Consider the following 27,286-nt stretch of genomic DNA (forward strand, 5'->3'; position numbering starts at 1 on the left):
CATAAATGGCCCGGCAGGTGCCATGGCGCCTGTGGGCCCTGCGTTGGGGTCCACTGTTCTATTGCAATACAAGGCAAATACCTGGTTCAGATTTGGCCCAGAGAGTGAGTAGTGACTATAAACTTTTGTCATTCTAATTGCTGCCTGTCAACATAATTTAAAGATATTACAATATGTATTTATTGACATCTTTGTTGGCAGTCTCAGAGGAGAAGCAAAGGACTAAAGTTACTCTTTCATTCATATGCAGAGTGGATCGTTGTGGAGAAATGTATACTGTCCTGTTCCACTACTGCATCTATTCTTTAGTAAAGGAAAACTTGTGTTCCGATGCTAATACTTTTCATATGCACCAAATTACATAACTTACAACTTTTAAATTAGAAAAGAAAAAAATCCATGATATACCGTAGTTAATCAGTGATCTCATGGATAGCTGGGAGAAGGGTGAAGTTAAGAGTAGTTTTACTACCTTCTTTAATCTAGTAGTAAGCTATTTGTCTTTCCCCAAGACAATCTAGTTTTGTATGGGAGAATGTGAATATTTTGTATGTGTTTTCTTTCTGTCCAAGTGTTGAAGTGTTCTTTGGAATTAATATCCATCCAGCTTTTTAGGCTCTGTCTACATTGCATCTGTGAGCATGTCTCCCAGTTTCGGTAGACAGGTGTGTCAACTCCACTTCAATGAGCTCATACACTTAAGTGAGCCCTCTGGACCTGACTGGTGTGGGATGAGGGATTTTTACGGACCAGGGGAGATCATTTCTGGCCCTCCTGCGGCTGAACCTCCCCATACTCTGTCCCCATTGGGCTTCCTGGCTCGCCCTGCAGCTCAGCTGAGCCGCTGTCCTCCCCCTTGGAGCTTAGCTGAGCCACGCGCCGGGCTTTCTGCCATTCCTCCCACAGCCAAGCTTGGCTGCGCATTACTCCCCTTCCCATATAGCTTTGAGCTCTGGCCCCCTCACCTCCAGCAGTGAGCTGGGGCTCTCTGATCCTGGACCATCTGTGGTCCTGCCGGATCACATATGTTGCTGGAGGACCAGAGCGTCCCGGTTTATAGAGGTGCAGTCTGTAGTAGAATTAAGCAAGTGTATGTTTGTGTGATCAGGGCCTTAAGGATGCATGCAGTGTAATGTGTAAACAGATGGTGCTTACAGGGCCTGTGCGTATATAACCCATATTTATTGAACAGCTCTTTACTACTTTTCAGAAATATCCATCACCTTTCCCCCCTTTAGTCTGTCTGTGCATATGGTAGTTTACATACTAACAGTCTTCCATTTGATATATGCTTACTGCTCTCTCTGATTAATATCCTTTGTGACAATGCCTGATCTGGGACCCATTCCAAGAACCTAAGTGAGCTAGATGTTGGCTAGCTGTTCCCCTTCTTAAAATTCAATTATGGCTCTGTTTTGCTTTAAGAATGTGATAAGGTTTAAAAACATGTTGGAATAAAGAGAATAGACCCACAAATAGAAACCCAATAAAAGTCACTAATTAAAACAAAATCTGCATTCATTTGGGCTAGGTGGTCTTATCTTAAATGCTTATAATCATCAAATCTGTCATCTTAATCACCAGGTTCTAATATTCAGAGTGTTGCATGGGATTTTCTAAGAGCCGTACAAGTTGTTAATTTTTTCTCTCACGTATAATATGAGTATTTACTGTAAATTTTAAATGTTACTAATGAGGTTCATAGTAATAATAATAATTAATAAATAGTTGAATGAAATAATCTAGGTTTGTGAGCGAACATGACTAACTAGAAAATTCTATGCTTTTATTTAAAAAAATGTGAGTTCCATAAACTTATATAACATGAAATCAGCCTTCCATGATGGACTGAAAGGACCTTCTGTAGCTGCTGCATTATATACATAGCCTAGGTCTTCAATATGTCATCTTGTACTGAAAAAAAAACCAACCAAAACACTTATATGAATTGAAGGAAATTAATCCATTTCTGAAATCATATAGTTATTTCCATGGTTTGGTGAAGTCAGAGCAAGATATGGGCAGATTTGAGGAATGTCTTCACTTCCTGCATTGCTTTTTCTTCTGTGCAAGTGGACTCTCAGAAGAGCTGTTATGATGGATGACGTATCACTAAATGAGACACAAATGAGGAAATAATTTTAAACAGAGCTCTGAAACCCATGACGTATAAAAGTCTTTAGCAGGATTGACAATCATATTCTCAGTTGTAGGGAAATAAAACACAACTAGTATAATTCCTATAAAGAGCTTTCTGATTTCTTGTGCCTTTCTATGTATCAAACTGGATAAATAGTTGATTCCCTCTAATGTAAGAATGAGTACAGTGAAGAGAAAGTCAGTAGCATGTATAAGTAATGTGTACATGTAAAGAGGATTTCAAACACATAATTGATTCATTTAACTTTTTCTATTAAATAACTTTCCAAATGAGATTTAAATAATCTCTAATTTATTAGGTCCATGATAGTCCTAATTAAATATAAAAAATAAATATGTGAATCGCACAGATAGCTAAATAATACATATTAAATCCCACTTCTTTAGAGGACTGGAGTATAAGAAGTCCATTGGATCTGGACTTATTATACTATGGTCATCTGAAGAAGTGGGTTTTGCCCACGAAAGCTCATGTTACCATCTACATGTTTTGTTAGTCTTTAAGGTACTAGTAGACTGTTTGTTGTTTTTTAAGTTTTTTAAACTATTTGCTCTGGCTTCATTTAGACGAAAAAAACTTGCTGAGTGTATTCTGACTTTAGGCTGTCTCTTCAGTAGCATGTGGACCAACTCAGTAGGTAGAGTCAATTACTAAATACTGCTTTATAAAGAGACTTAGTTTCACAGATGGTACAGCCTCATCACATTGGTTACACAGAGGGACATCAATTTCTTACCCCAATGCTTTTCTAATTAAAGCTATCCATCCCATGATTTATTACTCGTGGGCCCAAATGGAGGATCTGTACTGTCAGAAATTAATCCATAGAGACATTATGTCAAATGAATGGACTATTGGAAGAGTCACTGATAAATCATCTGAAAGGAAATGATGTCGACAAATGTGCTGCTGAAATTACTATGTGATAGATTCCTGCTCTGTGTCCATGGGAAAAAATGTTTAAATTGGTAATATCAACCACTGAAGGATTTTTGCTTAGAACTCTCTGCATACACATCAGGCCACGCCTCTACCTCATCCGCATTCTTCTCCGCACACTTTGGGATGTTGGAAACCCCAGGGAGTAAATGATGTGGAGAGGTGTCCAGCAACTCCAAGAAATGCAGAGACTGCAGTTGTGCCCTTCTACTAGAATGGAAGAATCCTCTTTCTGGGCAGGGCCCATTGTTTTTGTTACATGACTCTGCAGTGCCTAGTACAATGGGGACCTGATTTTTTATTGGGTTTCCTAGGCACTTGTGTAATACAAATAATAACAACTGGATTTCACAGCAGTCATAGGAGTAGGCTACCACTGGTTTCTGCCTTGTGGATTAAAAGAAATGGAAGATATGCCTCTAATAGCTTTTCTGTTATGTAGTTGCCAGTGGAGGTGGTGGGACTACCTTTTGTAGTCGCTGCGAAAGATTGGAAGCAAGCAGTCCCCTTCACCCTGGGAGTACGATTGGAGGAATCTGGGTGATATTTTACTTTGAGGTGCAGAATTATAAATCTATAATCTGTAAGATTGGACTCTGCATTTTATAAGGGAGCAGAATCTTTCCTTTGGTCCAATATAATTTGGTCCTGTGTAACTAACATTTCTGCATTTCATACTGCATTCATCACTCAGAGTTGAGGTACCACAAAGTGCTGTTCGCGCTGATTATAAATTAAAGGGGACAATTAAAAGGGTTTCTGTTCCAAGGTTTTTGGCACAAATAGGGATCAAAACAACTGTAAAAAAACAATATCTGCAAAGGTGACTATAAATGAGAGAAAGGAAATTTTAAAATTAGCATTTAAAGGATATTTTTTAAATTTCCCTGTGGGGAAATTCAGTCTCATCAGTACATCCCATTCTGAAATATAAAAAGTGATAATGATGGTATTTTACAGTGCACATCTAGCTTCCTTCACTCCATTGCTTCATGCATACATAGGATCACGAAAACACATTCACACCATACAGGCTGGCATAATTATAAATCATAGCTTTATTTCATGGTATTATCCTTCATTTGTGAATAGAATTGATTTTCAAAACTAAATTAGATACATGTAAGGATTAATTTAGCTGATGATAAAATAAATTGGCTTGGCTGAAAGAAATGTTTGGGGTGGATATTGATGGAGCAGAGACTAAATCTTTGCTGTCCCTCTCAAGACAAAAGTTATTTACACATCTCCTTTTCCACTGAAATAGATGTTTGGGAACAATTTTACATATATAGTTTGGCTGGTATAATTTTCTATTAAATAAACAGTTATGCAAATATTTTCATGGTTAATCTTCATTATTGCATATATAGAACAGAATGAATGGTCATGTAAAGCCTTTATTTGCTTCTTCTTTTTTTAACTATTCTATTTCACCCTAAGAACTAGCAAAGTCGGTGTAATTAGGTTCAATATTGAGGGGGGCAGGCAGCATGCCACAAAGTGAAACAGTGACACTAAACTTTCAAAAGAAAGGATGTCAATAAAATGAGGAAGTGAGACCCAAAGTTCCCAAATCAGAAGTAAATCTTATCATTGTCAAGTATTCTACTTAAAACATTATTACTGTCTCAGAAGACTTCTGTGCCATTGAACACGCACAAAGCCAGCAGAAACTAATATGACTAATTGGCAAAGTTCAAAAGGTTATTTTAGTCATACAGATCTTTAAAAATTTGGAACTCTTTTCTTAGAGAAGACAATGAACATGGATACGAAGTACAACAGGCAGTAAAAGCAAGAGGGAAACTGCAAGGCCAAAATGAATTTCCAAGAGCAAACAAAAACAAACCAGTGGAGATTATTTAAGTACATCAGAAGCAAGACTCCGCAAAAGAATCTGTGGAACATCTGGATTGTCAGGGATAAAGGGAACAATTAAGAAACATAAGGACACTGCTGAAAAGCTAAATGCTTTCTTCGTATTTTGTTGGTAGAGAGTCTTACCCTGGGCCTGCTCTTTTCTAGTAGTAAAGATGAAGTGCTTCCAGAGATTGAGTAAGAAGAAGAGGTGCTGGCGCAAAGTGATAATTTAAAAAGCAATGAGTTACTAGGCCCAGATAGTAATTGCTTTTTAAATTATCAATTTCAACAGTCCTTCCAAGGCTTCTCAAGAAGCTTAACAAAAAATTTCTTACTTTTAAAAAGTCACAGGATTAGAGTATAGCAAATATTGACACTACATTCTAAAAAGACTCTGGGTATGTATTTATATACCAGTAATCATTCTACATAAATATATTGTTTGAAATTATAAGTAAATACAGGAAAAAAAGCATATAGAAATAATGATAGGATAGAGTACTACCAGCATAGTTTCTGTAAGGGAAAATTGTTTATCACCAATCTCAGAATTCTTTGAACGTGACATTTTAGTAGCGGATAATGGAAACCTGTTGATATTTAAGGCCTTGGCCCTTTTTGACAGGACCACTGAGGACTTCTGGTGCCAAGTGGGGGACAGTACTATGAGAGGGGTGCTCCACACCGAATGTATGGAGTGAGAAGCAAAATATTGTGATGACTAAGAGACAGAAAGCAAAGCATAGAATTGTTAACCTTATGCCAAGATGAAAATTTATTATGGGAGACCTAAAGATTCAGTAGCGGATGTCATGTTGATCAATATTTTAATAACTTGAAAAGGAGTGTGGGATGTGTGACATAGCAAAATTTGCAAATTACAGTTCTTCTTTGAGAGCCTGTTCATGTCCATTCAAATAGATGTGTGTGCTGGCCAGATGTACCAGTACCGGAAAATTTTCCCTCGGCGGAATCCATAGGGGACTGGCTTCAGTGTCCCCTAGAGTGGCGCGCACATGCTGTGCCACATAGGACACCCACCCTCGCTCAGTTCCTTCTTGGTGACAGTGTTAATATTTCAAGTGTTAGTATTTTCTTTCAATTGTAAATATTTCCCTCTATTTGTTAGTTGTAGAAATAGTCCCCTTAGTAGCGACCTAGCGAGGGGACCGGGCATGTCCCACTCCCCTGGCTTTAAATCATGTGCTAACTGCTGTGGGCCCATATCAGTTAGTGACCCCTCATGTGGATTGCCTTTGCTGTCTCAGAGAGTCTCACATCAGTGAGAAGTGTCAGATCTGCAAATCCTTCCGGCCTAGAACTATGAAAGACCGGCTTATTTATTTAAAAGTGCTCTTCATGGAATCTGCATTGGCTCCCTAAGACCAGCGGTCTGACTTGGTACCGAGCACTAGTGCTTCGGTGTGGAGCACCCCTCTCACAGTGCTGTCCCCCACTCGGCACCAGAAGTCCTCAGTGGTCCTGTCAAAAAAGGCCAGGAAGAGGGCAAGGAGAAGTCCTCCAGATTCCATTATAAAGAGAAGGCAAGCCCATGGGGGCCTGAGGAGAGATGTGGACTGGATGAGGCACATTTGCAAGTGGATCTTGTTAGCCCTACTTATTCTCCATTCCCTTCCCCAGACATTCAGGTGCCAACCACACTGGAGGCGTTCCAGGCAGCCCAGGACATTGTCTCCATGCTGGTGCTGCCTATGCCCACAGTAGCCAATTCCCACCAAAGGAGGATGTCTCCATTGGCTCCCTGATTGCCTAGCGCCTGGCACTCTCACTCTCCTGCAGGGTCTGAGAGGAGAATGCCCTGCAGCCCGGCGCACTTGCCACAGGAAAAAGTTGGGGTCCGACACTTTGACTCAACTATCACTAGAGGCTGGAGACGAGGCAGATGCCCCCATCTATTGGGATGCAAGGGAACCAGCTGCTCGCTGCATGCCAGCCAATACTCCAGGGACAGCTCCCTGGAAGTGTGATACCACTCCCTGTGCTGCCAGTACTCAGTAGCACTGTGCTACTCTGGACATGATTGCAGAATCTCCAGGTCCCGCTCATTGTCACAGCACCAAGCCTCTTTAACTGAGCGTTGATCCCCGTCTCCCCACTGGGGATATAGAGACTGGGGTTGGTCTCCTGCTCACTGGTGTTCCTGCTCCCTGAGACCTCAGAGATTACCTTTGTCAAGGAGCTCTCCGTACCAAATGGAGTGCAGTGCCTATTCACCTTCCTGGGCATCAGCCAGTGTGAGGTCGCTTAGTGTTGCATCGGAGCCATGTTCTCTCCCTTGGTCGTGGTTCTCGAAGCCGTATCAGGCATCATGCCAGCCAGCACCTCAGATACCCTTGCAGCCAACACAGTGGCCCCTGGCACTGTGGCCTTTTCAGTGGTGCCCATGGAGTTCACTTGGTTTCCCAGTACAATCCCAGGTCACTAGTTTGGTGGCATAGGCTGTGGTGGCATAGGCTGTGGACTGCTTCCCCTCCCAGTCAAATGTTTCAGATAAAACAGTTCAGCCATTTCTAAGAACAAGATTGGCAAAAAGATGCTGGTTTGCCCACATTAAAAAGAGTATTCTGTGAGCTAATTTGTAGAGATGCTCTAGCACTTTATGCTCTAAAGCAAGAACTGTGGGCGGGAAGTTGCCCAGGTATCTGGCTTGCAACTTTTCCTGTTCCCCTGAAAGTTTAGCTAAATTTAACCAAGTTATAACACTTTTTGAAAAGTCTCAGTTCACATTTGCTCAGTAGCAACTTAATAGATTTTGTCAATTAAAATCTCTTAACTTTCTACCTGCACTGAGCATGTCCTCCCTGCACTGCATCTAACTGCACATACTGCTGACTGTGGTATGTACATATTCCATCCCTACAGAATGATTGAACTTGCTACATCCTAGGGCTGCAGGGGTTGGACAAGAATTTCCATTCAATTACTTTCGCAGCTGCTTGGGACCATTGTGCCACTATCCACCAGAACTAAGAGCCACTGCTGGTGCCCTGGCAATGTGGAGAAGGAGGGAGAAAGCAGCCTGATTTGAATGCAGGGAGCAAGGTGGGGATGAGAAAGAGACAAAGAGAACAAAGGGGTGGCATCAGGAGCTCAAGAGAAGCAGGGGTATAGGAGATAAAGTTATTTTAAAATGTGAATTCATTTGTTGCTCAGAGAACCTTAATTCAGGAATTTCCTAACTTATGAATCTTGATTTTGCAGTGAAAGCATGAGTATAACCTATAAATATCACATCAACTTTCTTTCCTTTAACATACTTTGTGGGGACTTAATTGAATATACAATGATAAATTTATCTTTGACTACAATATCTTACATCAAAGTGGCAATGTCATTTTTCTTTTCCAAGAGGCTTGTATAAAAGGGAAATAAATTGGAATCGGAGAGGAAGCCTCAGCTTCATTTTCTTTAATATTAGTCTTTTATCTGTACAGTAAAGATTCATTCCACACATATAAAAACTTTGGTGCTCTGTAGATCAGAGAAAAGGAGACTATTCAGCTTTAAAGATCATTATTTGTTTGTATTTTTCCCAGCTCAAATGTACTGATTATCTCTGATGGCAGTATGTTGACCTGTGTCAAATGATTTGGTTTCAAATCCATTCCTAGTAGACAGATATCCAAATGAAAAATGCCTCCACCAGACCTGGCACTAATTATCACCCTTCTTGGTGGTGTCACCAGAGAGGGCAAGAAATGAATGTGAATGGAGTCTAAATTACCTTCACCTTCACCCCAGGGCAAGAATGACCCAAAGAAGAATAGTGAAGAGAAACAAGCACTACTGTTGTCCACTCTGTGCTTGTTTTGTTGATGTATAGAGAATTTCACTTTGCAGGGATAACAATCCAACAGCATCTCCCAGCACAGCATGTTATAATGGGTGTGCCTTTTGTTTTTTATTGTTTCTTAATGAAAATCGATAAAAATTAATAGGTGTGATAGATGCAGATTGATGCATGAGAGATTGATAAGACTTTTCAGGTGGGCAAGAGACAACTAAAGTGGGGGATATGTTAGTGGTCTTATAAAATCATGACCAGTTTGGAGAAAGTGATCAAGTGTTGTTTACACTAGGGGTAAATAACACTAAAACTAGGGGTCCCCAAATTGACTTAATAGGCAGCAGGTTTAAAACACAGAAAAGGAAGTATTTATTCACACAATACGCAGTGAACCTGTGCATGTCTTTGCCAGAAGATGTTGTGACATCCAAGACTATAACACGGTTCCAAAAGGAGATAGATACATTCATGGAGGGTAGGTCCAGCAATGGCTATTAGCCAGGCTATGCAGGGATGGTGTTTGTCAAAAGCTGGGAATGGGTGACAGGTGATGGATTGCTTGATGGTTATCTGTTCTGTTCACTCCCTCGAAGCACCTAGCATTGGCCACTGTCAGAAGACAGGATATTAGGCTAGATGAACCTTTGGTCTTACATGGTATGGCCATTGTTACTTAAGATTTACTTTTTCAGCATATTAATTGTCAACCTATATTTTTATTTCAGAGGATGGAAAAGGATATGGACCAGTTTTTGAGGAGCAACCGATTGATACCATCTACCCTGAGGAATCGACAGATGGACGAGTTTCCATGAACTGCAGGGCTCGAGCAATTCCCTTTCCAACTTACAAGTAAACTTTTAGCATGATTTTGAATTACAAGACTTACAATGTATATCACAAACTGAACATTTTAAATATTCTAATGTGTTGATTTGGAATGAATGATTGGCTTAACACATGGATGCATAGTCCTCCTAGACACACAGGTGTCGATGTTTGAGCAATTTTTCACTAATAAAAGTTTTCCTTATATTTGTAATGATAGCTAGAGAAGGTCTCAATAGAAAACATGAGCTGCATTTCATAGAACATTTTCAGGGGGGTTTCAATTTGGTTTTAGGAGCCTAAGGGTGAACTTTCAAACTAGGCCTTCATTTCCAACCAATTCAAAATCACAGATAGCAGTGTCACATTGAATCTGAGAATCTTTGATGATGGAAAAATGTTTTAAGGAAAATGTTTCTACTAGCTCTAGACTAGAGTTTCTCCATATGAACTCTGTCATAGTAAGTTAGATAATGAACTAGTTCATGACGACTGATTCTTCTGTGTATGAGTGGGCTCTCATGGCATCCATGGAATGCTTCAATGACTCAGCATCCATCAAAGAACATACTCTGAAGCTTACCTTTGTCAGAAGAACATGGTGGTATACATTCTTATCATGGCCAGATAACCCTCTTTTTTAGAGTAAGATCAGACTTCTAACTCCTTTCAAGGCAAGGGATCCATTTTACTCATAAGCTGACAAGCTCATTTTCCTGTCAGAGTTCTATGAAGGAACGCACAATTGAGAAACTGAACCATTCTTTCAGTATCTGTAATAATATTATGATCATCTACCATACGATAGCATCAGCACAGTGCCCCCCAAGTGTTAATTTTCACCACATCATCCTCGCAAAGCACTTATGGTAAATGGTGAACTTGAGACTAGAATACTGAAGGTGGACAACTCATTCAGATTCTAATCCTTTGAAATGGAGAGAGTTTTTGCCTTCGTATAGTGCTAAAAGATTTACCTGGTGTTGCTCAGGTCTTTAACTCAGTTAATTTTTGTTTTTCTTGATTTAAATCATTGCTCTGGGGTTGGGCTGGGGATGAGAGGTTCAGTATGCAGACTGCCTCAGGGAGAGATGCCTGTCCCTGCCCTCTCTCACCAAAGCAGGTTGGGGCCAGGTGAGAAGCACCTCTCCGTGGCTGCTGCAGCTCCAGCAAGTACAGCTGGGAGAGGGGTGCAGATCCCCTGGCTGGGCAGGTCCAGGTTTGTCTTGCCCCATGCTCTCCAGCTAGATTGAGGAATGGATCAAACTGTGCCCTTTGCTTCACTCCTTGATGAAGAGGAACAGCCAGCAATGTTCTTGTATGAATGGGGGTGGGGAGTAGGGAAGCCACAGTCCCCCCGTCACTCTCTCTAAAGGGCACTTGGAGGGTAGGAGGCTTGGGGCTGAGGCTGTCCCAGACAGGGTTGGGGCCTGCTCCCAGCCAGCCACTTTCACCTGCCTGGTGATTCTGTCTTCTTTCTGTATGGTTTTATGTATCTCCATATACATCAGAGGCAGGGGAACAGGCTTCAGCTTTAAGTTAAGGTAAGAGGAAGCTGCATACCAAATTTGATGGTCCGATGGACAGACTGAAAGACTTGCTTACTCACTTACAGACAAATAAACTCTCTCTAATATACAGTACACTGAGGTCGTGAAAGCTAGCAGGGTTTCCACACACACACACCCATCTACCATGGCTCCTTCAAAGTCCAAAGCAGCAGCATTATTTGTGTGGTGAACACCCTGGTGAATGTAGAGTTTCTACTAAGAAACAGATTTGAATATTTCTTGCTGTGAGTTTGTGACTTATTTGCAGTTAGCATGATTCAACAGCATTCTTATTTCCTGTTATAGTTATGTCAGAACAATGCCTTGATTTTCTTCTCTCTCCACTAGTTTTTCATAAGCTTGTTGGTCACTGTGATGGTTTAGACCTCTCCACTTTGGAGACAGAGTAGCCCAGCTCAAAGCCTTCAGTCCTTCCTTGAGCTCCATCTTTAGCTCTCCTGGTCTTTTCACTATTTGCATTATGGTCTCTTCCCTATTTATTCAGGATTTTTCCTACACTATTTGTCTCTACACGTGGCAAATCTTCATACTTCCCTAGGGCTTAAAGTTGCCATTTTGGTTCTGTAAACATTTTCAGGTAGTTGACTTATCCCCTTGAAAGATGACACCACAAAGGGGATAAGTGCCACCCCTCTACTTCAGACCTCTGACAATAGATCCTTAAACCCTAGGTTGTCGACTCTTAGATTCGAACTGACTTTGTTTCTCTCAGGCACACTTCATCTAATGCCCTCTCCAGTTTCTCAAGTACTTAGCATCCAGAGTCCTACCATATTCTGCCTCCATACAGGCTTGTTCCATAGTCCCTCATTCTGAGTTCAGAGATTTCCTGGCTTTCTTGGAAGAGAGCCCTTCTTTAGGCTGCCCTTTCCCTGCTCTCTCTAGGTCTCTAGGCTTCCTGGCCCCAACTGGATTATCTCTAAATGGGCCACTAGCTTCTTATGTTAGCATGGAGGTCACACTGCCCCATATTTTTGTTCATATACACCTCAAAGTGTGCCAAACTCATTACACAACAAATACAAAAGTGTTCCATCGCCTAAAGAGATTACAATTTGTTTTAGCAGTGACACAGTAAGTGTAACAATAGTTCTTACTCTGAAAAGACCTGCACTCCTTAGAAGCTTTTAGCACATGCAAAGTTGTGCTGAACAAAATAGGTCTTTTGTCTTGTGCATGAAATTACTCCTAAGTATTTGCTTATGGGGGTGAAAGAGAGGAACTCCATGAGAAGAGACAGTATTTATAGTAATAAGATCCATGATTACTCAGTAATGGTTTCTGCTCATTTTGAATGATTCCATTAAGGTTTATTTTTAAGGTACTTTAATTCCTTGATTTACAGAGGAACATAAATAATATTATGTTCATACAAAGGAAAAATTCAAGTAAGATCAAGGAAACATGATTGTGTACTGACCTCAAATTAATAAGTTCAGAAAAACATATTTACTATGTCTTTTTCTTCTGAATAACCACAGATTCCCATTTCTGCAAAATGTTCTGTTTAATCACAGTTTAAACTATGTATGTGATAACCACCTTTATATATTTCCACATGTATTTTACAATTTTTTAATAATGTCGACATGTGTTTTTCCTCATGTTGGTGAAATAACATTCTTTAATTCCATTTTTATTATTAAAGAAATTACTATTGTTGTTATTTTAACTATTGCTTGCAGCTGCTACTATGGAAAAGGTTCCTGTTTCAAAGTTATTGAGTTTTGATCTTGTTAGGGATATAGGTTCATTGAAACTACTTTGCATGTTTTTTTCTCTTTTAAATGTTAATATTTAATCAATTTTAGCACCCAAACTATTAGTGTGTTTAACACATTTCAATAGACTTCTTTTTTGTTGAAGAAACAAAACAGAGAGTAATAAAATACAAAAAGAAAATGTATGCCGGTACATTTCTATTACCTTCAAACCAGATTATGCGCTCCCTCTGGTGGACATAATAATACCTATCTATTCCCATGCAATTGTGTAGGCAGTTTATAAATATTGGGTCATATTCAATTCTGGCATAACTTTCTTTTTGGAAATGAGTGCAGTTACAACTGGGATAAATTTGGTCCAATGAGTTCCTGTGTTGTTGTGGTTGCATTTTATGAAATAATGCCACATCAGCACAATCTGATGCAGGAGCCAGTCCATTCATTTACTCACCCAGTCTCTCATGCAGTCATCCTTGTAGCAGTGAGAATGGGCTCCTCATTCATTTTGTTTTTTTAAGATAATGACATTGTTAAAACAAATCTCTTTCCACTGGGAATACTATTACTTTAGGCCTGAATTAACCTCCTTGGCCTGTAGATCCCCAAGTGTACAGGGGAGGATCTGGAAGAAATTAAAATGCAACTCTTCTGCTGCACAGTGTGTGTGGGTTTTTTAACTACATGTCCCCACCATATAGTTCCTGTAGTCTTACCTCGCAGATGTTTTTTCTTCTCACCTAGTTGACTGGGCTGACCATCTTGTTTATAGAGAGAGAACTTAGGTAAGATAATATCTTTTGTTGAACCAACTTCTGTTTAAAGATATTACCTCACCAGCCATGTTTCTCTAATATACTGGGACTCACACAGCTACGACGTCACAGCCTATATCATGATTATAGGTTATTTAAGGCTGTTCAAATTTGAGAGCCTTGTTTGAGGAAAATTAAAATAAAACCATGTATTGTAAATACATGAATATAATATCATTTTTTTACAATTAACATCAAGTTGTGAATCCATATATGAAGAGTTGTCTTGTAAATATTTTGAGTAAAACTGTTGCAAGAATCACATAATCTTTTCTTTTTTTAATAGATGGAAACTAAATAACTGGGATATTGATTTAACAAAGGAACGCTATAGTATTGTGGGAGGTAGACTTCTTATCAATAACCCAGAGAAATCAAAGGATGCTGGGAAATATGTTTGTATAGCATCAAATATCTTTGGAACTGTCCGAAGTGCTGAAGCTGCTCTAAGTTTTGGATGTAAGCAACTATTAATTCTAAAACAGATAAGTACATAGTGATTAGATTTAAATGGTCAATATTTAATTTTATTATTGTTGCAGCATTTTATTGTCACTGCATTGTATCTTTGTATTGCTTGTGAAAATTATATATATAAAGGGTCATAATCGACAGAGACAACAAGCTTCAGAGGGTTACCCAAGTTAGTCTGTAACAAGATTAAGTTTTTAAACCAGTATAACTCTTCATCCTGATTTTGGCATTGTAACCATCTGAGAGGCCTTGCGTTTATATCTGCAAAGAGGGCCACACAATGTAGTTAGACAGAAAGGAGGAATTCTCACAATCTTTAGGTATATAGTGTCCTACTTTTTTTTTAAGACAACATGGAACCCGGGGGAAGTTGTCAAAAAGTTCACATGATGAAGGTCATCTGTCATCCATGTCAAAATAGATTGAAGTTCTAAAATGGATGATGTGTCATTTTTATAGTGAAAAGAATGCTATATTCCTTACATCTCATGTAAGGTCCTGCTGAGGGCATTTCTGTCAACTTCAGACAATCATTAGCCAGTGTTTTCCATATACATACAGTCAACAATAGGTACTTTGGTACTGTGGTTAAGTTGACCAGAAAGCACATGTGAAAAATTGGGATGGAGGTGGGAGGAATAGGTGCCTATATAAGGCAAATTTCCAAATATTGAGACTGTTCTTATAAAATTGGGGTCATCCCTCACTTAAAAGGGATATACCTGGGAAACACAAATGATTAGATTTTATCATCTGGAGAAAGAATTGTGTTTTTTTTTAATTTCCCCCTTAAAGTGATATAATCCTGGAAATATTTTATGCATCAAAATACAAGGTAAAATCCATCCTTGTGCAGGGATCCCAAATAAGGCCCTATGGATTGCTTCATCCCAACATTAAAGGCTTGAGAGAGACAAGTGCTCTCTGCACAGGGCAGTATTTCACTTTTTGTGAATAATGATGAAATATTTCAAAGTGAAGCCAGATTCATGGATTTTCACATAAGTCTGGATGCAAGTGTCATTTGTATTTTAAATAAAAATACTCCATAGTACATTTTCTAGCAGAAATTCAATGCTGGATTATAGTTTTTCTGTAATGAAAGTAAATTCATCCAGTAGGCACACATTCACTTTAATATCAATGGTGTGGCATGTATTGCAGTAGCTCACGTTGTAGATGCTGACAGCTGCAGACCTGAACAAGTTGGTGGAGGGGAGCAATTGTCTCTCTTTAAGTAGGTGTAAGGCTCTATTAAAAGATAGACAATGAAAGTGTCCTGCAGCTATAGTGCTGGCTTCTCAAGTAATAATTATTTTTATGATATAGTAACACTCTCTCACACACACACACACACACACACACACACACACAAACTTCTTTTGCTTTGGGGAATTTTCTTTTTTCATATAAATTATTGGTGCGTTTTGGCTTATGCTGATGGCAGTCAGTTGAACCACCTCCTTTTTGGTGAAAAACCAATTGAAAATTGTAAGAACAGGAGCAAAATCAAAGCAGAGGGGCTGGAGTAGCCAAATAGAGGAAGGATATTTCCATAGTCACTGTACAGTTATAACTCTAAAATGGTTATACAAATTCTTGCACTATGTTTAATAATAGATAGCTTCCAATTAGAGTTCAAGTATTCATATTATTTATAATTATTATAGTCATTATGCAGATTAGACACCGAGCCAATTAGCATTTACAGCATTTTATAAGTTGGAAGAAAGTGTGCAGTTATAGATTCCAAATTGTACAGGCATCTCTATGCAGTCTGACACAGGTCATTCTATTTTAGTAAAATCCTAATGTGGTTTTTTTTACAATTAAATTGCCTCTTCTTTACTTTGCCTTTGAATTTGTGGTGATTATTCCAAAACTTCACAAATGTCTCCAAAACACACCATAAATAAAGCTATGCATTTACAAATTTTAACTGAAAATTAGTAAAGTAAGTATTAAAACAATGACAATTAGATTTTTTTTTCTTTCCTCAAACCCTATGTTGGCCATATTCAAACTAGTAATCACTTTGTTTTGCATTTTCCACTAAAGGATAGCACTAGTAGTTTTTACAATCATTATAATAAATATACAACTGCAGAATGTCAAGATGAGATGGGTAATGAAAAATAGAGCAAACCTGACAAGAAATTGTGCAGGTCTGCCTCTGGGAAAAGAAAGAGTTTAGGGTCATCATTTTATGTTGTGAAGCAAATATCATGGCTAACTACTTAAGAAGGTCAATCGATTTTGGCAAATGATATTGGTATATAATTTTCTCATTTCAGACATCTGCTGAATTTAACAGATTATTGAGCCTTTCATCTTCATCCTATTCTTTCTGTATTTTGGGAATTAACTATTTTGTAGTTCCTCTGCAATGTGTACAGTATTTATTCTACTGTGCCTTCTCAGTTATAGTAGCTCATAAATCAAATTGATGTCCTTTTGTGTAAATGTGTATGCAATTTCTATCCTAATTGATTCTGTCTTGCTACTCACGAAATTTAGTTGTAGTTAGATCCTGGGACCCGACACTTTTAGCAACTTTGGGAACTAAGTAAAAGAGAAGAGCAGGTGCAGCCTAACAGAGTTGAAATAATCTGAATGATTTCAGGTTGCATGATTCCTTTGGCTTTTGATGGGAAGGGTATTTTGCACATCTTTTAATGCTTAGGCTGATTATATAGACTGATTAGCACATAGAAAACCCATTCTGGATTCTCCCACACACATTGCACTTTGTGCTATGCAATCTCTTAGTAAAAGACAGCCCCTGCCCCCCAAGGAGTTTACAGTCTAATTTGAGAAGAGACACAACAATGAAAGTGACAAAGGAAGGCATTTACAACCATCTTATAGGTACCATTTTTTAAATTAATAAAAATAATCTGCTCTCTGTAACAGACATGCAACCAAAGCACAATGTCTTATCATTGTGGCCATCATAAGTTCAATACCACAGACTGTAGAATGTGCAACTAAACAATGTCCTGATCCATGGCCCTTCTTCAGAAGACCTTTTCCTTGTTCCACTGGCACAAAGGGTCCATAGCACTGGTTCTGCCAGCGAGCTAAAGATCTCCACTGCTTTGTGCCTCCCCATCTCAAATGGCATAGGAGATGTAGCTGAAGAGAGTGCTTGAGGCACAAGCAGCCTGGTTCATCTTGGGAGATGCCATGGAGATGCTCCTAGATACAACCGGGGTTGAATTGGCTTTCTAGATAGCTGATCACTTGGGGTATGTCTACACTATAGTGTTATTTCAAAATATCTTATTTCGAAATAACGTGTCTACACACAAAATGCATTTTGAAATAGCATTTTGCTATTTTGAAATAGCGCACCCACACTGAGTGGACTGTGAATCGCATTTAAGGCTGGCCAGAACCAGTTCCAGCAGCGCACCAGGTCAGGACTTCCTGTGCGTGGCTGCTGCCTGAGGCTATCTGAGGCCTGTGCTTAAAGGGACCCAACCGGACAGCCAGTTCTCAGGTTTTCCTGCTTGCTTGTCTACCTCGATGAGGGACAGCAAAGCATTTTGTCTCTGTGTGCTCTGCTTGCCCTCACTCGGGACACCACAGCACTCTGAAACATGGAGCCAGACATGCCCCTGGGCACTCTGGTGCTTCTCTTGGATGCTTTGCTGTGAGCCTGGCTGTACTTTCTGCAGGCTGCCATCCAGGAGGTCCATCGGGGGGCTGTCAGTATTCAGGAGGCCCTGCGAGAGAGCTTCCATCCTGAGGAGCACTAAGAGCCTCCCTGGTCTGCCCCACTGGGGGCTTGTGCCTCATTCCTCCCTCACATCCTTCCACTTACCCCTCCCTAACCCCCTTTCTGATGTCAAATAAAATACATGTATTTTCATGAACACAAACTCTATTTAATAAAACTGGGGGGAGGGAATGAAACTCTGATGAGACTGGGGAAAGGAGGCAGGAGAGGGGAGGGAGAAACCTGGGAGGAGGGATCTGGTAGGGGGAAGCAAGGGGAATAAGTGGGAGGGGAAGCTCAGGGTAGGGGGGTCTCGCTGGACCAACTTGATTTTCATACGAACCTGCTCCTGGGTTCTCATGTGGCCTTTGGTGGCCAGGCTGTCAGCTATCCTGCTGTAGACGGCCGCGTTCCTCCGTCTAGTGTGGAGGTTATGGACCTGAATAAGGTCCATCTCCACCCTGGACCAGGAAGGCGCCCACCTTCTCCGGGCCCTGGCAGGCTCCTGGGAGCTGGGAGACTGCTCCTGCGGAGCAGTGGAGGGCTGGCTGCCAGTGGCTTGCTGGCTCATGGTTTTGGGCCACTGGGTCAGGGGCAGTGACTGCTGGCTCTGGGCTGGTAGGCTTGGAGCTGGCACAGGCACTGTGGCCAGAGTCAATCCCTTTAAGGGCTCTGGGGAGAGGGCAAGGGAGAGAAGTGTTCTTGGTTGAGGCTGGAGTGGCCACCAGGGCACCCTGGGAAGGCTGGAGGCTCCCTATTTCGAAATAAGTGTCTATACAACACTTATTTCGAAATAGCTGTTTCGAATTTGGGGTTATTCCTTGTAGAATGAGGTTTACCAAATTCGAAATAAGTGCTCCACTATTTTGAATTTATTTCGAAATAGTGGTTTGGCTGTGTAGACGCTAGTAAAGTTATTTCAAAATAATTGCTGTTATTTCTAAATAACTTTGCTGTGTAGACATACCCTTAGGGAAACGAAAAGTTCTAAGAAACCACTTTTGCCTACCCATCCTTGAGTTCTTGGGTCTAAATGGACCTGAGGATCAGAGCCAAGGCCAGCCTTTCTTTTTTCTTTATAAACAGTTGCAAGTGCAGGAGTTAGAACAGGCAGAGCCATTGCAGTTGATGATGGCAGAACTAAAACAAAAGAGGATTTATAGCCCCACACTTTGTGTTGACATATTTTTACATTTATCTCTAAAGAAGCTGTAGAAAAGAATTAAAAAAAATCTTGATATTGTCTCTGTCTTAAAAAAAAATCTAGACCTTGATACATTTCCACCTGAGGAACGCTATGAGGTAAAAGTACGGGAGGGTGTCGGAGCAGTGCTTCTTTGTGAGCCTCCTTACCATTATCCAGGTAAGTCAGCTGAAACTGCACTGTTTTCATACCCTATAGTTTGGAAGAATAGGGTGTATATGTGTGATTAGATACATTTTAAATTCAAATCTAATAAATAGGATAAGAGATCATTGGTATATACAGTGTAAATGACTCCTGATATTCTTTTAGTCCTTTGGAGCATGGACTGGCTCATTAAATAAACAAAGATTTCTGGACAGTTTTAATATTTCAATTAGTTAAATTAAATAATGTCTTTGATTATATTCCTCTCCTCCTCTGAAAACCTGTGGTCTTGTTTGCTCAATGATGTATGGAGAGAGAGAGAGGTTTTTTCTTGGCTCATCATATATATAGTAGCCCATTGTCTGTGGGCCTGTAACGCTGACATACATTGCCATGCCCCCTGGCCATGTACGTCAGCGCCCTGCCCCCTTTTCCCTCCCTCCGTGGCAGTTCGGCCAGCCCCACAGCCTCCCAGACACCTCCCCCCCGCCAGCGCTGCTTCCCTCCCACCTTCCTCTGGGCCCCCCCCATCCTCTCCTCCAGCCCCACAGCCCACGATCCCCCCTCAGCTCTGCTTTCCACCCTCCTTCCGGTCAGCCCCGCCCCCTTCCACTCCCTGCGTGGTGCGCTGTGGCGCTCCCACTGGGCCCAGCTGAGCAGTGCTCAATGATGTATGGAGAGAGAGAGGCTGCGTGGTACTCAGCTGGGCCCCGGCGGGGGAGCAAGCGGCAGCAAGCAACCTTTTGAGACAGGAAGGAGGGCGGGGCGGTGATATATATGGCCAGGGGGTGGGGCCGTGTACATCACCGGCCCCTTCCCCTCCTGCTGTGGCACTCAGCTGAGTGCTGCGCCCCTCAGCTGGGCCGCCAGGGGAGCCAGAGCACAAGAGGCTGTTTCGGCTCCCCCAGGGGTGAGGGGAAGGGACGGTGGTGACGTACCTGGTCCCGTCCCCTGGCCCTGTATGTCACCGCCCTGCCCCCCTCCCTCGCAGCAGCCCGGCTGAGCAGTCAGCACTCAGCCAAGCCCATGGCGAGAGGGAAGGGGAAGGGGAAGGGGGGCGGGGAGAGATGAAGGAGAGAGAGAGGCAGGAGGAGGAGGAAAAGTGAAAGGGAGAGTGAAAGGCAGGAGGGGGAGAAGAGAAAGAAAGAGACGGAGAGAGAGGCAGGAGGTGGAGGAGACCTGAGAGAGGGGGGGAGGCAGTAGGAGGACAGGGAAAGAGAGAGACAGAGCGAGAGAGCTCAGGAAAGAAGACCTGAAAATCCCATCTTATGACGGGCTAATTGGCTAGTATATAATAAACAGCAGTAATTTTTTACTCAAACAAATCTATTAGATCAGTTTTGGACAGCTTGGCTACGTCTACATTGGCCCCTATTCCATAATAGGGATGCTAATGTAGCACTTTGGAATAGGCAAATCCGCGGGGGATTTAAATATCCCCCGCGGGATTTGCGTTTTCATGGCTGCCGCTTTTTTCCGGCTTGTAGATAAGCCGGAGAAAAGCGCCAGTCTGGGCGCGATCCTCCGTAAAATAAGCTCTTTTCCGGAGGATCTCTTATTCCTACTTTCAAGGAAAATAGGAATAAGAGATCCTCCGGAAAAGAGCTTATTTTCCAGAGGATCGCGTCCAGACTGGCGCTTTTCTCTGGCTTATCTACAAGCCGGAAAAAAGCGGCAGCCATGAAAATGCAAATCCCGCGGGGGATATTTAAATCCCCCACGGATTTGCCTATTCCAAAGTGCTACATTAGCATCCCTATTACGGAATAGGGGCCAATGTAGACGTAGCCCTTATGTTTATGGATGAACAGTGTATAAGAAGAGGGAGAAATTTTCCACAGTATAAACTAGAATAGAAAAAAGCACAATGCAAACAACACATGGCTGATTTTTCTTGTCAATTTGCCTTTGAACTATTAAAAATGTATATAGTAATATGCAATAAACAATAAAGAAAGCCTATTAGAAGCTGAAATTATATTGTAATGTATATTTCTAAGGCTTTATATACATAATGACCACAATAAGGTACAAATTAATTTTTGAATTTACAAACTGTTTTTCAAATTAGAAATAATATAACTGAAAAGAAATAAAATATTTTTCCTAAGAAGATTGTGGAATCTCTTTCACTGGAAGTTCTTAAGAGCAAGTTAGATGAAAACCTGGCAAAGGATGTCTAATAATAGTTAGACCTGCCTCATTATAGGGAACTAGATTAGAAAACCTATTGAGGTCCCTTCCAGTCCTCCATTTCCATGATTCTCTGGAATTTGGAAAGGAGTACCATCCATTGCCTGAGTCAGTTCCTTGCTCCACCACAGATTTCCTGTGTGACCTTGGGAAAATTACTTAGCCTCACTTCAGTTCCACATCTGTAATAGCAATTGTCTGCTTCACAGGCCTACTGGGAGGATAAATATATTAGGTACTGAGGTACATAGCTACTACACCAAGGCACCAGAGACCTACCTAAGATAAGACCAATTGATCTTATGCAGTCGATACCCTAGCAACCAAAAATTCAGGAAAATCAGCAACCAAAAATTTCACATGATCATTTTAATTTCATCCTGGTACCCATGAAGTCAATAGGCTCCCAAAGACCAGATCCAAGAGATTTATGTACCTTAGTGAGAACAGTATTTGGCCATTGCATTTTAACTTTATACATCATCTCTTTTACTGTTGTAATAACATTATATATTGACATCATGTAAACAGAAGAAAAATACAGCTTTTATTCTTATTGGTCTTAAAATGTCTGTCTGTTAATACAATTTAACAATGTTTAATTCAAGTTTGACATGAATTTAACATTAAATGTTATTCAGTCTCTTTATTTTGGTGCAGTAATTACCAATTCTGAGCCTTAGCTTGCCACATGAAAAGCTGCAGCTGAAGGTTTGAAAGCAAGCAAATTTAAATTAGCTCTGCAAACAAATGCTTTCAGATAGTAGTTAGACAATGGGTATTAGAGGGCAAAATTATGCTTCTTTTCAGGAAACTTGCTATTATTGCTAACTCCCCCATAATAGATATTCTCTAGTTGATGGAGAATTCATCCTCAAGAAAGATATATAGAGCATGCAAAATTCTTATTTTCCTAATAGCCAAATCGTTGATTAAATCTGTTGAAGAAATACCAAAACAATTACGTTCCTTCAAATAGTTACACTTTATTTATACAATAAATGATTGCTGTATATAATGTCACATTACCAAAAGTGATCCTACAATGAGTATATACATGGAGGAAGAAATAGCCGTATTCTATAAGCTAATTATGGACTGTGGTGCCTAATATTAGGCACCTAAATTAACAGATTATAATGCCAGTTCCTATAGTGAGTCAGCTGATGAGATGGTACCTCAGAAGAAGTTAATTCTCTCTCATCTCCTCCCTAATGGCATAAGTCCCAGATTTGTAAAGGTAATTAGGTATTGTGGTGCCTAACTCACTGAGGAACCTAAGTCCCATTGACTTTCAGTGAGACTTAGGGTCCCAAAAGCCAAATCCAAGAGATTTAGGTTTGTCACAGGCACTTTAGGCACCTAAACTTTAGCTCCTCAGAACCCCTGCTCAGTTGCCATCTATGCCAGTAAGGTGCCTACATTCCTTAGACACCTACATTTCTCCTGGTGGGCATACACAAAGCCATGGCAGTCCTGACACCCAGTGGCTACATCATGCCAATGCCCCAACATAATTCACAAAGTAGAAGTACCCTTAATTGCAGGGTCCAGTCTGATCGACATTCTGTCATAGTGCCCTTGCTGGACTGAGGCCTGAACAAAGCACAGCTGCCAGAGGAGGGAGAGGTGGCTGTGATGGTACCGTCTCTTTTAACCAGTAGGCATGGGTTCAGTTGCCCACTCTGCTTCATGCGGAGCATGGACTGTGAACCCAGCTCTCCTATATCCCTGGTGAATACTCTAACCACTTGAGCTATTGCGTTCTAAAGTGGAACTCCCCATTTTTTTCTGTTGATGGCCTGGGCACATAATTTAGGGACTCCTCTAAGCAATGCACCTAAAAGTTAGGCATTGCAACACCGCATTTGCAATCCCCTTTGTGGAATCTAGTCCTGAATACATATGATACTTTTAAATATGAGATTTAAGGTCCTAAACCAGTTAGGCATTACAACGTTGAATGGAGCAATGCCTAAATACCTTTAAAATCATGGCCTAACCTATTGTCTCTATTTTTAATCCATGTGGTTTATTTTTCATAGAAGCCATCTTTAGTTTAGTTTTATATCACCTCATATTTTTCAGAACATTAAATGGAGCATTTTGAACTTCAAAAGTAAATAGATAGTATCTCTCAAACATTCATCTTAGTTCATCTTACTCTTTTTAGCAGACAGTACAACATTTTGATTTTAATGTTTTGTTTTTAAGAATTTAAGTTGACTTTCTGATGAGCTGGCAAACATATTTTATCCCTTATTACTTTTACTCCTTTAATTTGCTGCTCTGAGATATGTGTCCTTATTTCTTACATGACTCCATAATCTTAAATACAAACTAATAAATTGCTGATTAAAGGGAAGTAAATCAATTCATAAACAGATGGGTTTTCTAGGTTTCTGGTTAGCTTTACAGACCCCCAATTTTTAGTCATCCTTATTGTTTACTCTGCAAAAGGCACTGACTTTCACATCACTATAGAGGATACTACATAACATACTGTGTCTTGATTTGGTACAAGCAGCTGATACTATTACTCCTGGTTTTGCTAAATATTAACTAGAAAATATTTGCCTCTAGATGATCTCAGTTATCGCTGGCTTCTAAATGAGTTCCCAGTATTCATTACTTTGGATAAACGACGGTTTGTGTCACAGACAAATGGCAATCTCTACATTGCAAATGTAGAAGCATCAGATAAAGGCAATTATTCATGTTTTGTGTCCAGTCCTTCAATCACGAAGAGTGTTTTCAGCAAATTCATTCCACTTATTCCCCAGGCAGACCGTAAGTATTTGTTAAGTGTTCTGTTTGTGTCGATTTTTTTCCCCCATTTACTGCAGTATTTTTTAGCTCTGAGATAAATCTTAAGGCAGTTAGTGAACCAGCGTTTGAAATTTTAAAGAACACACTAGATTCCTGTTGCAGCTTTATTTACTGTTGTAATAGAATGATTACTGCAGAATTTCCTCATTTAGAGAGGTCTTAGAATAAACACTCATGGTATGTCTCCATGCGTGAGTGATTACTGTGCACAGAAAAAAATGTTAATTGGCGTTAGGACTACTGGATAACTATCTCAGTTATAACACTAAGCAATATATGCCACTTATTCATTAATAGACAAACTGTGGATCCTATGCCAGCCTAACTTGAGTCAGGTCTAGAAGACAGAGGAGGAATCTACCCTTAACCCCAGACTATGAAACAGCAGGAGAACTGCTCTGTATCTTTGGAGTAGGAATAAGAGATCCTCCGGAAAAGGGCTTATTTTCCGGAGAATCACGTCTAGACTGGCGCTTTTCTCCGGCTTATCCCCAAGCCGGAAAAAAGCGGCAGCCATGTAAATGCAAATGCCACAGGGGATATTTAAATCCCCCACAGATTTTGCTATTCCAAAGTGTCTAATCTGTATCCCTTTTCCAGAAAAGGGGTGAAGTGTAGACACAGCCTCAGTGTTAAGTCAGGCCTCATTGATAATGGGTGTAGTATCACATATTGTAAAGAAGAATTCCATCTAGAATTTTAAGAAATTTTCTTTAGCTATGTAAGTTAAAATTGATGTGTTAATTTCTGCCAGTGACCAGCTATGTTTATGAATCTCTTTTAATCTTAGGACCTAAAGTATATCCAGCTGATATCAAGGTTAAATTCAAGGATACATATGCACTCCTGGGGCAAAACGTAACACTGGAATGTTTTGCACTTGGGAAGTAAGTATATTTTAATTTAGTTGTAGAAAAATATATTGGCTTTCATATCTCATTGGGAGCAAAAGTTCAGGATATTTAACACAAAAACATTTCAGCAGGAAATACATTTCTGCACAATACAAATGAAATCCAGTTCCTAAACAGTGCTAACTTGTATTATTGTATTTTTTTCAAAGTCCTGTTCCTGAGATTAGATGGAATAAGTATCTTGAACCCATGCCAACAACTGCTGAGATAAGCATGTCTGGTGCAGTTCTCAGAATCTTAAATATTCAGTTTGAAGATGAAGGGACTTATGAATGTGAAGCTCAAAACTATAAAGGACAAGATAAACATCAGGCAAGAGTTTATGTTCAAGGTAGATAGAACATTTTAATTCTTCACCAATTCAAATGCTAGGAATCACCTGTGTTTTCACACTTGATATCCATGTTTATTTAATGAATCATTTTGACACACTGTTGTTTGACTTAATAAAACAAAATCCAAAATTCATGCATTGTGAGACAACCATAAAAATGATCTATTAATTGAACAACTGCTTAATTTATTTCATTATAGTAACTATACTTACATCTTGACTGCAATGTGCAAGGTTTTAAAAATGACAAATATGCATAATGGGAGCTAATTTGCTTAATTGTAGAACAATTGAATCTAAAAATTGCTAAGGGAATTTATCATACTTCATGTTTCCTCATTCTGTCTGGTTCTTTTCATCCTTTCTATCTCTTCTTTCCTCCGACAGTTCCTCTTTTATATACTTGCTCTTTCTAAAGATTCTACAGGTCCCTTAAATGTCTGTTTAATCCTAACTTCAGTGGCATGTTTTACTAATGTATATTAATGTTAATATTTTTTTTAAGCATTCCCTACTTTACTTTTTCTAGGTTTTAAATATATTTGGCTTTTTTTCCCATTGGAGACACATGTCCATTTAATTATTTGATACATTACTGATTTTCAGTATTCTTTCCTTGATGACCTATGAACTACTAATGTAAGGCCACCTTCACTATAGTATTTCTTGCCATGTGCAGTATTCTTTATGATTACAGTTATTGCAATTGGTATAGGACAATTCAAGTCCCTTTAGTAAATTTGTATCTTGCCTTATGTTTCTGAGACTCATACACTTATGAGAAGAGGTGCTTGTTATTCTTTTTTCCCATAGTTTAATATAATTGTATGCATTTGTGAGTTCTCAGTTATCAAGATTACCTTCTCATGAGCTTTTCAGTTAAATGAAAGCTTTTGCTCAAACTGAAATTTCAAATTGAAATTTTCTCTTTCTGGAGACTATAGTAAGAGATGTAAAGCAGTGAGATTGGATCCAATATTCATGCCCATATTTTTTTTAATTTATTTTACTTCATAAAAATTTCCTATTTTTGGAGTGGAGTTGTGGCAGGAGGGTAGAGTGGAATCTTTATTTGGCTTACAGATTCTACATTTGCTATTAGTTATCTGTGCTACAAATATATGCATTTTAACATTTTGTGAGGGCTTAGTGGGGGTAATTATAGGGATATGTATTATGAATATTTTGTAGGGTGTGCTCCCACATAGATAGGGTTGCAGTTACGCATTAGAGCAAAGATGGCAAAAAGAAGGAAGTGGAAATATGGGCATAGATCCTATAGAAAGAGCTTACAGCAGTTCCAAGAAACAATATGGAATGAGGGAAATGAAGGACTGTCGTGGTTAAAAGAGATTAGATATAAAAAGTGTTATATATTTTCCCTTTGGCTGAAGGACCTCATCTTGTTGCATCAGTAGATTCTGCACAATAATTCAGCAAGAGCTTGTATAAATGAATATTTTCAAGAGGGTGAGTTAAAGATACATTTCCAGCTATAAGACTGAATTGCTTTAATTGGCTTAAGACATATCTGTAGTACTAGCTTTGCATACTTTTTATGTTCATTATTTCATTACAGTTTGTGTATGCCTTTGGCTAAAATTTCAGCACAATTTGTCACTCAGAATGACTTACAGTTGACTGGCCTTGTGAAACACTTCATGCCATCACTTGTAATTAGTTTAGGAATTATATTCTTGCACATCCTGCTGTAGCTGACATGCACTGATGCTTACAGTCTAAGAAGAAGAGTTTGATTTTTTT

At 39.8% G+C, this 27,286-nt stretch overlaps 1 protein-coding gene across 9 annotated transcripts in view; it reads left to right on the forward strand.

Moving 5' to 3' along the window:
- The window catches only part of CNTN1 (contactin 1), a 396,144-nt gene that overhangs the window by 231,141 nt on the left and 137,717 nt on the right, over positions 1 to 27,286 (forward strand). For all 9 annotated transcript variants that reach the window (XM_075930057.2, XM_075930017.2, XM_075930024.2 and 6 more), the window contains 6 exons: positions 9,497 to 9,623; positions 13,993 to 14,165; positions 19,169 to 19,264; positions 24,029 to 24,235; positions 25,065 to 25,161; positions 25,338 to 25,519. In XM_075930057.2, coding sequence (XP_075786172.2) covers positions 9,497 to 9,623; positions 13,993 to 14,165; positions 19,169 to 19,264; positions 24,029 to 24,235; positions 25,065 to 25,161; positions 25,338 to 25,519 — 882 coding nt within the window. The remainder of the gene's footprint in view (positions 1 to 9,496; positions 9,624 to 13,992; positions 14,166 to 19,168; positions 19,265 to 24,028; positions 24,236 to 25,064; positions 25,162 to 25,337; positions 25,520 to 27,286) is intronic.

Source organism: Pelodiscus sinensis, chromosome 1 (genome assembly GCF_052426305.1).
Source record: "Pelodiscus sinensis isolate ZL-2025 chromosome 1, ASM5242630v1, whole genome shotgun sequence".
In the NCBI taxonomy this organism is placed as follows: Eukaryota; Metazoa; Chordata; order Testudines; family Trionychidae; genus Pelodiscus; species Pelodiscus sinensis.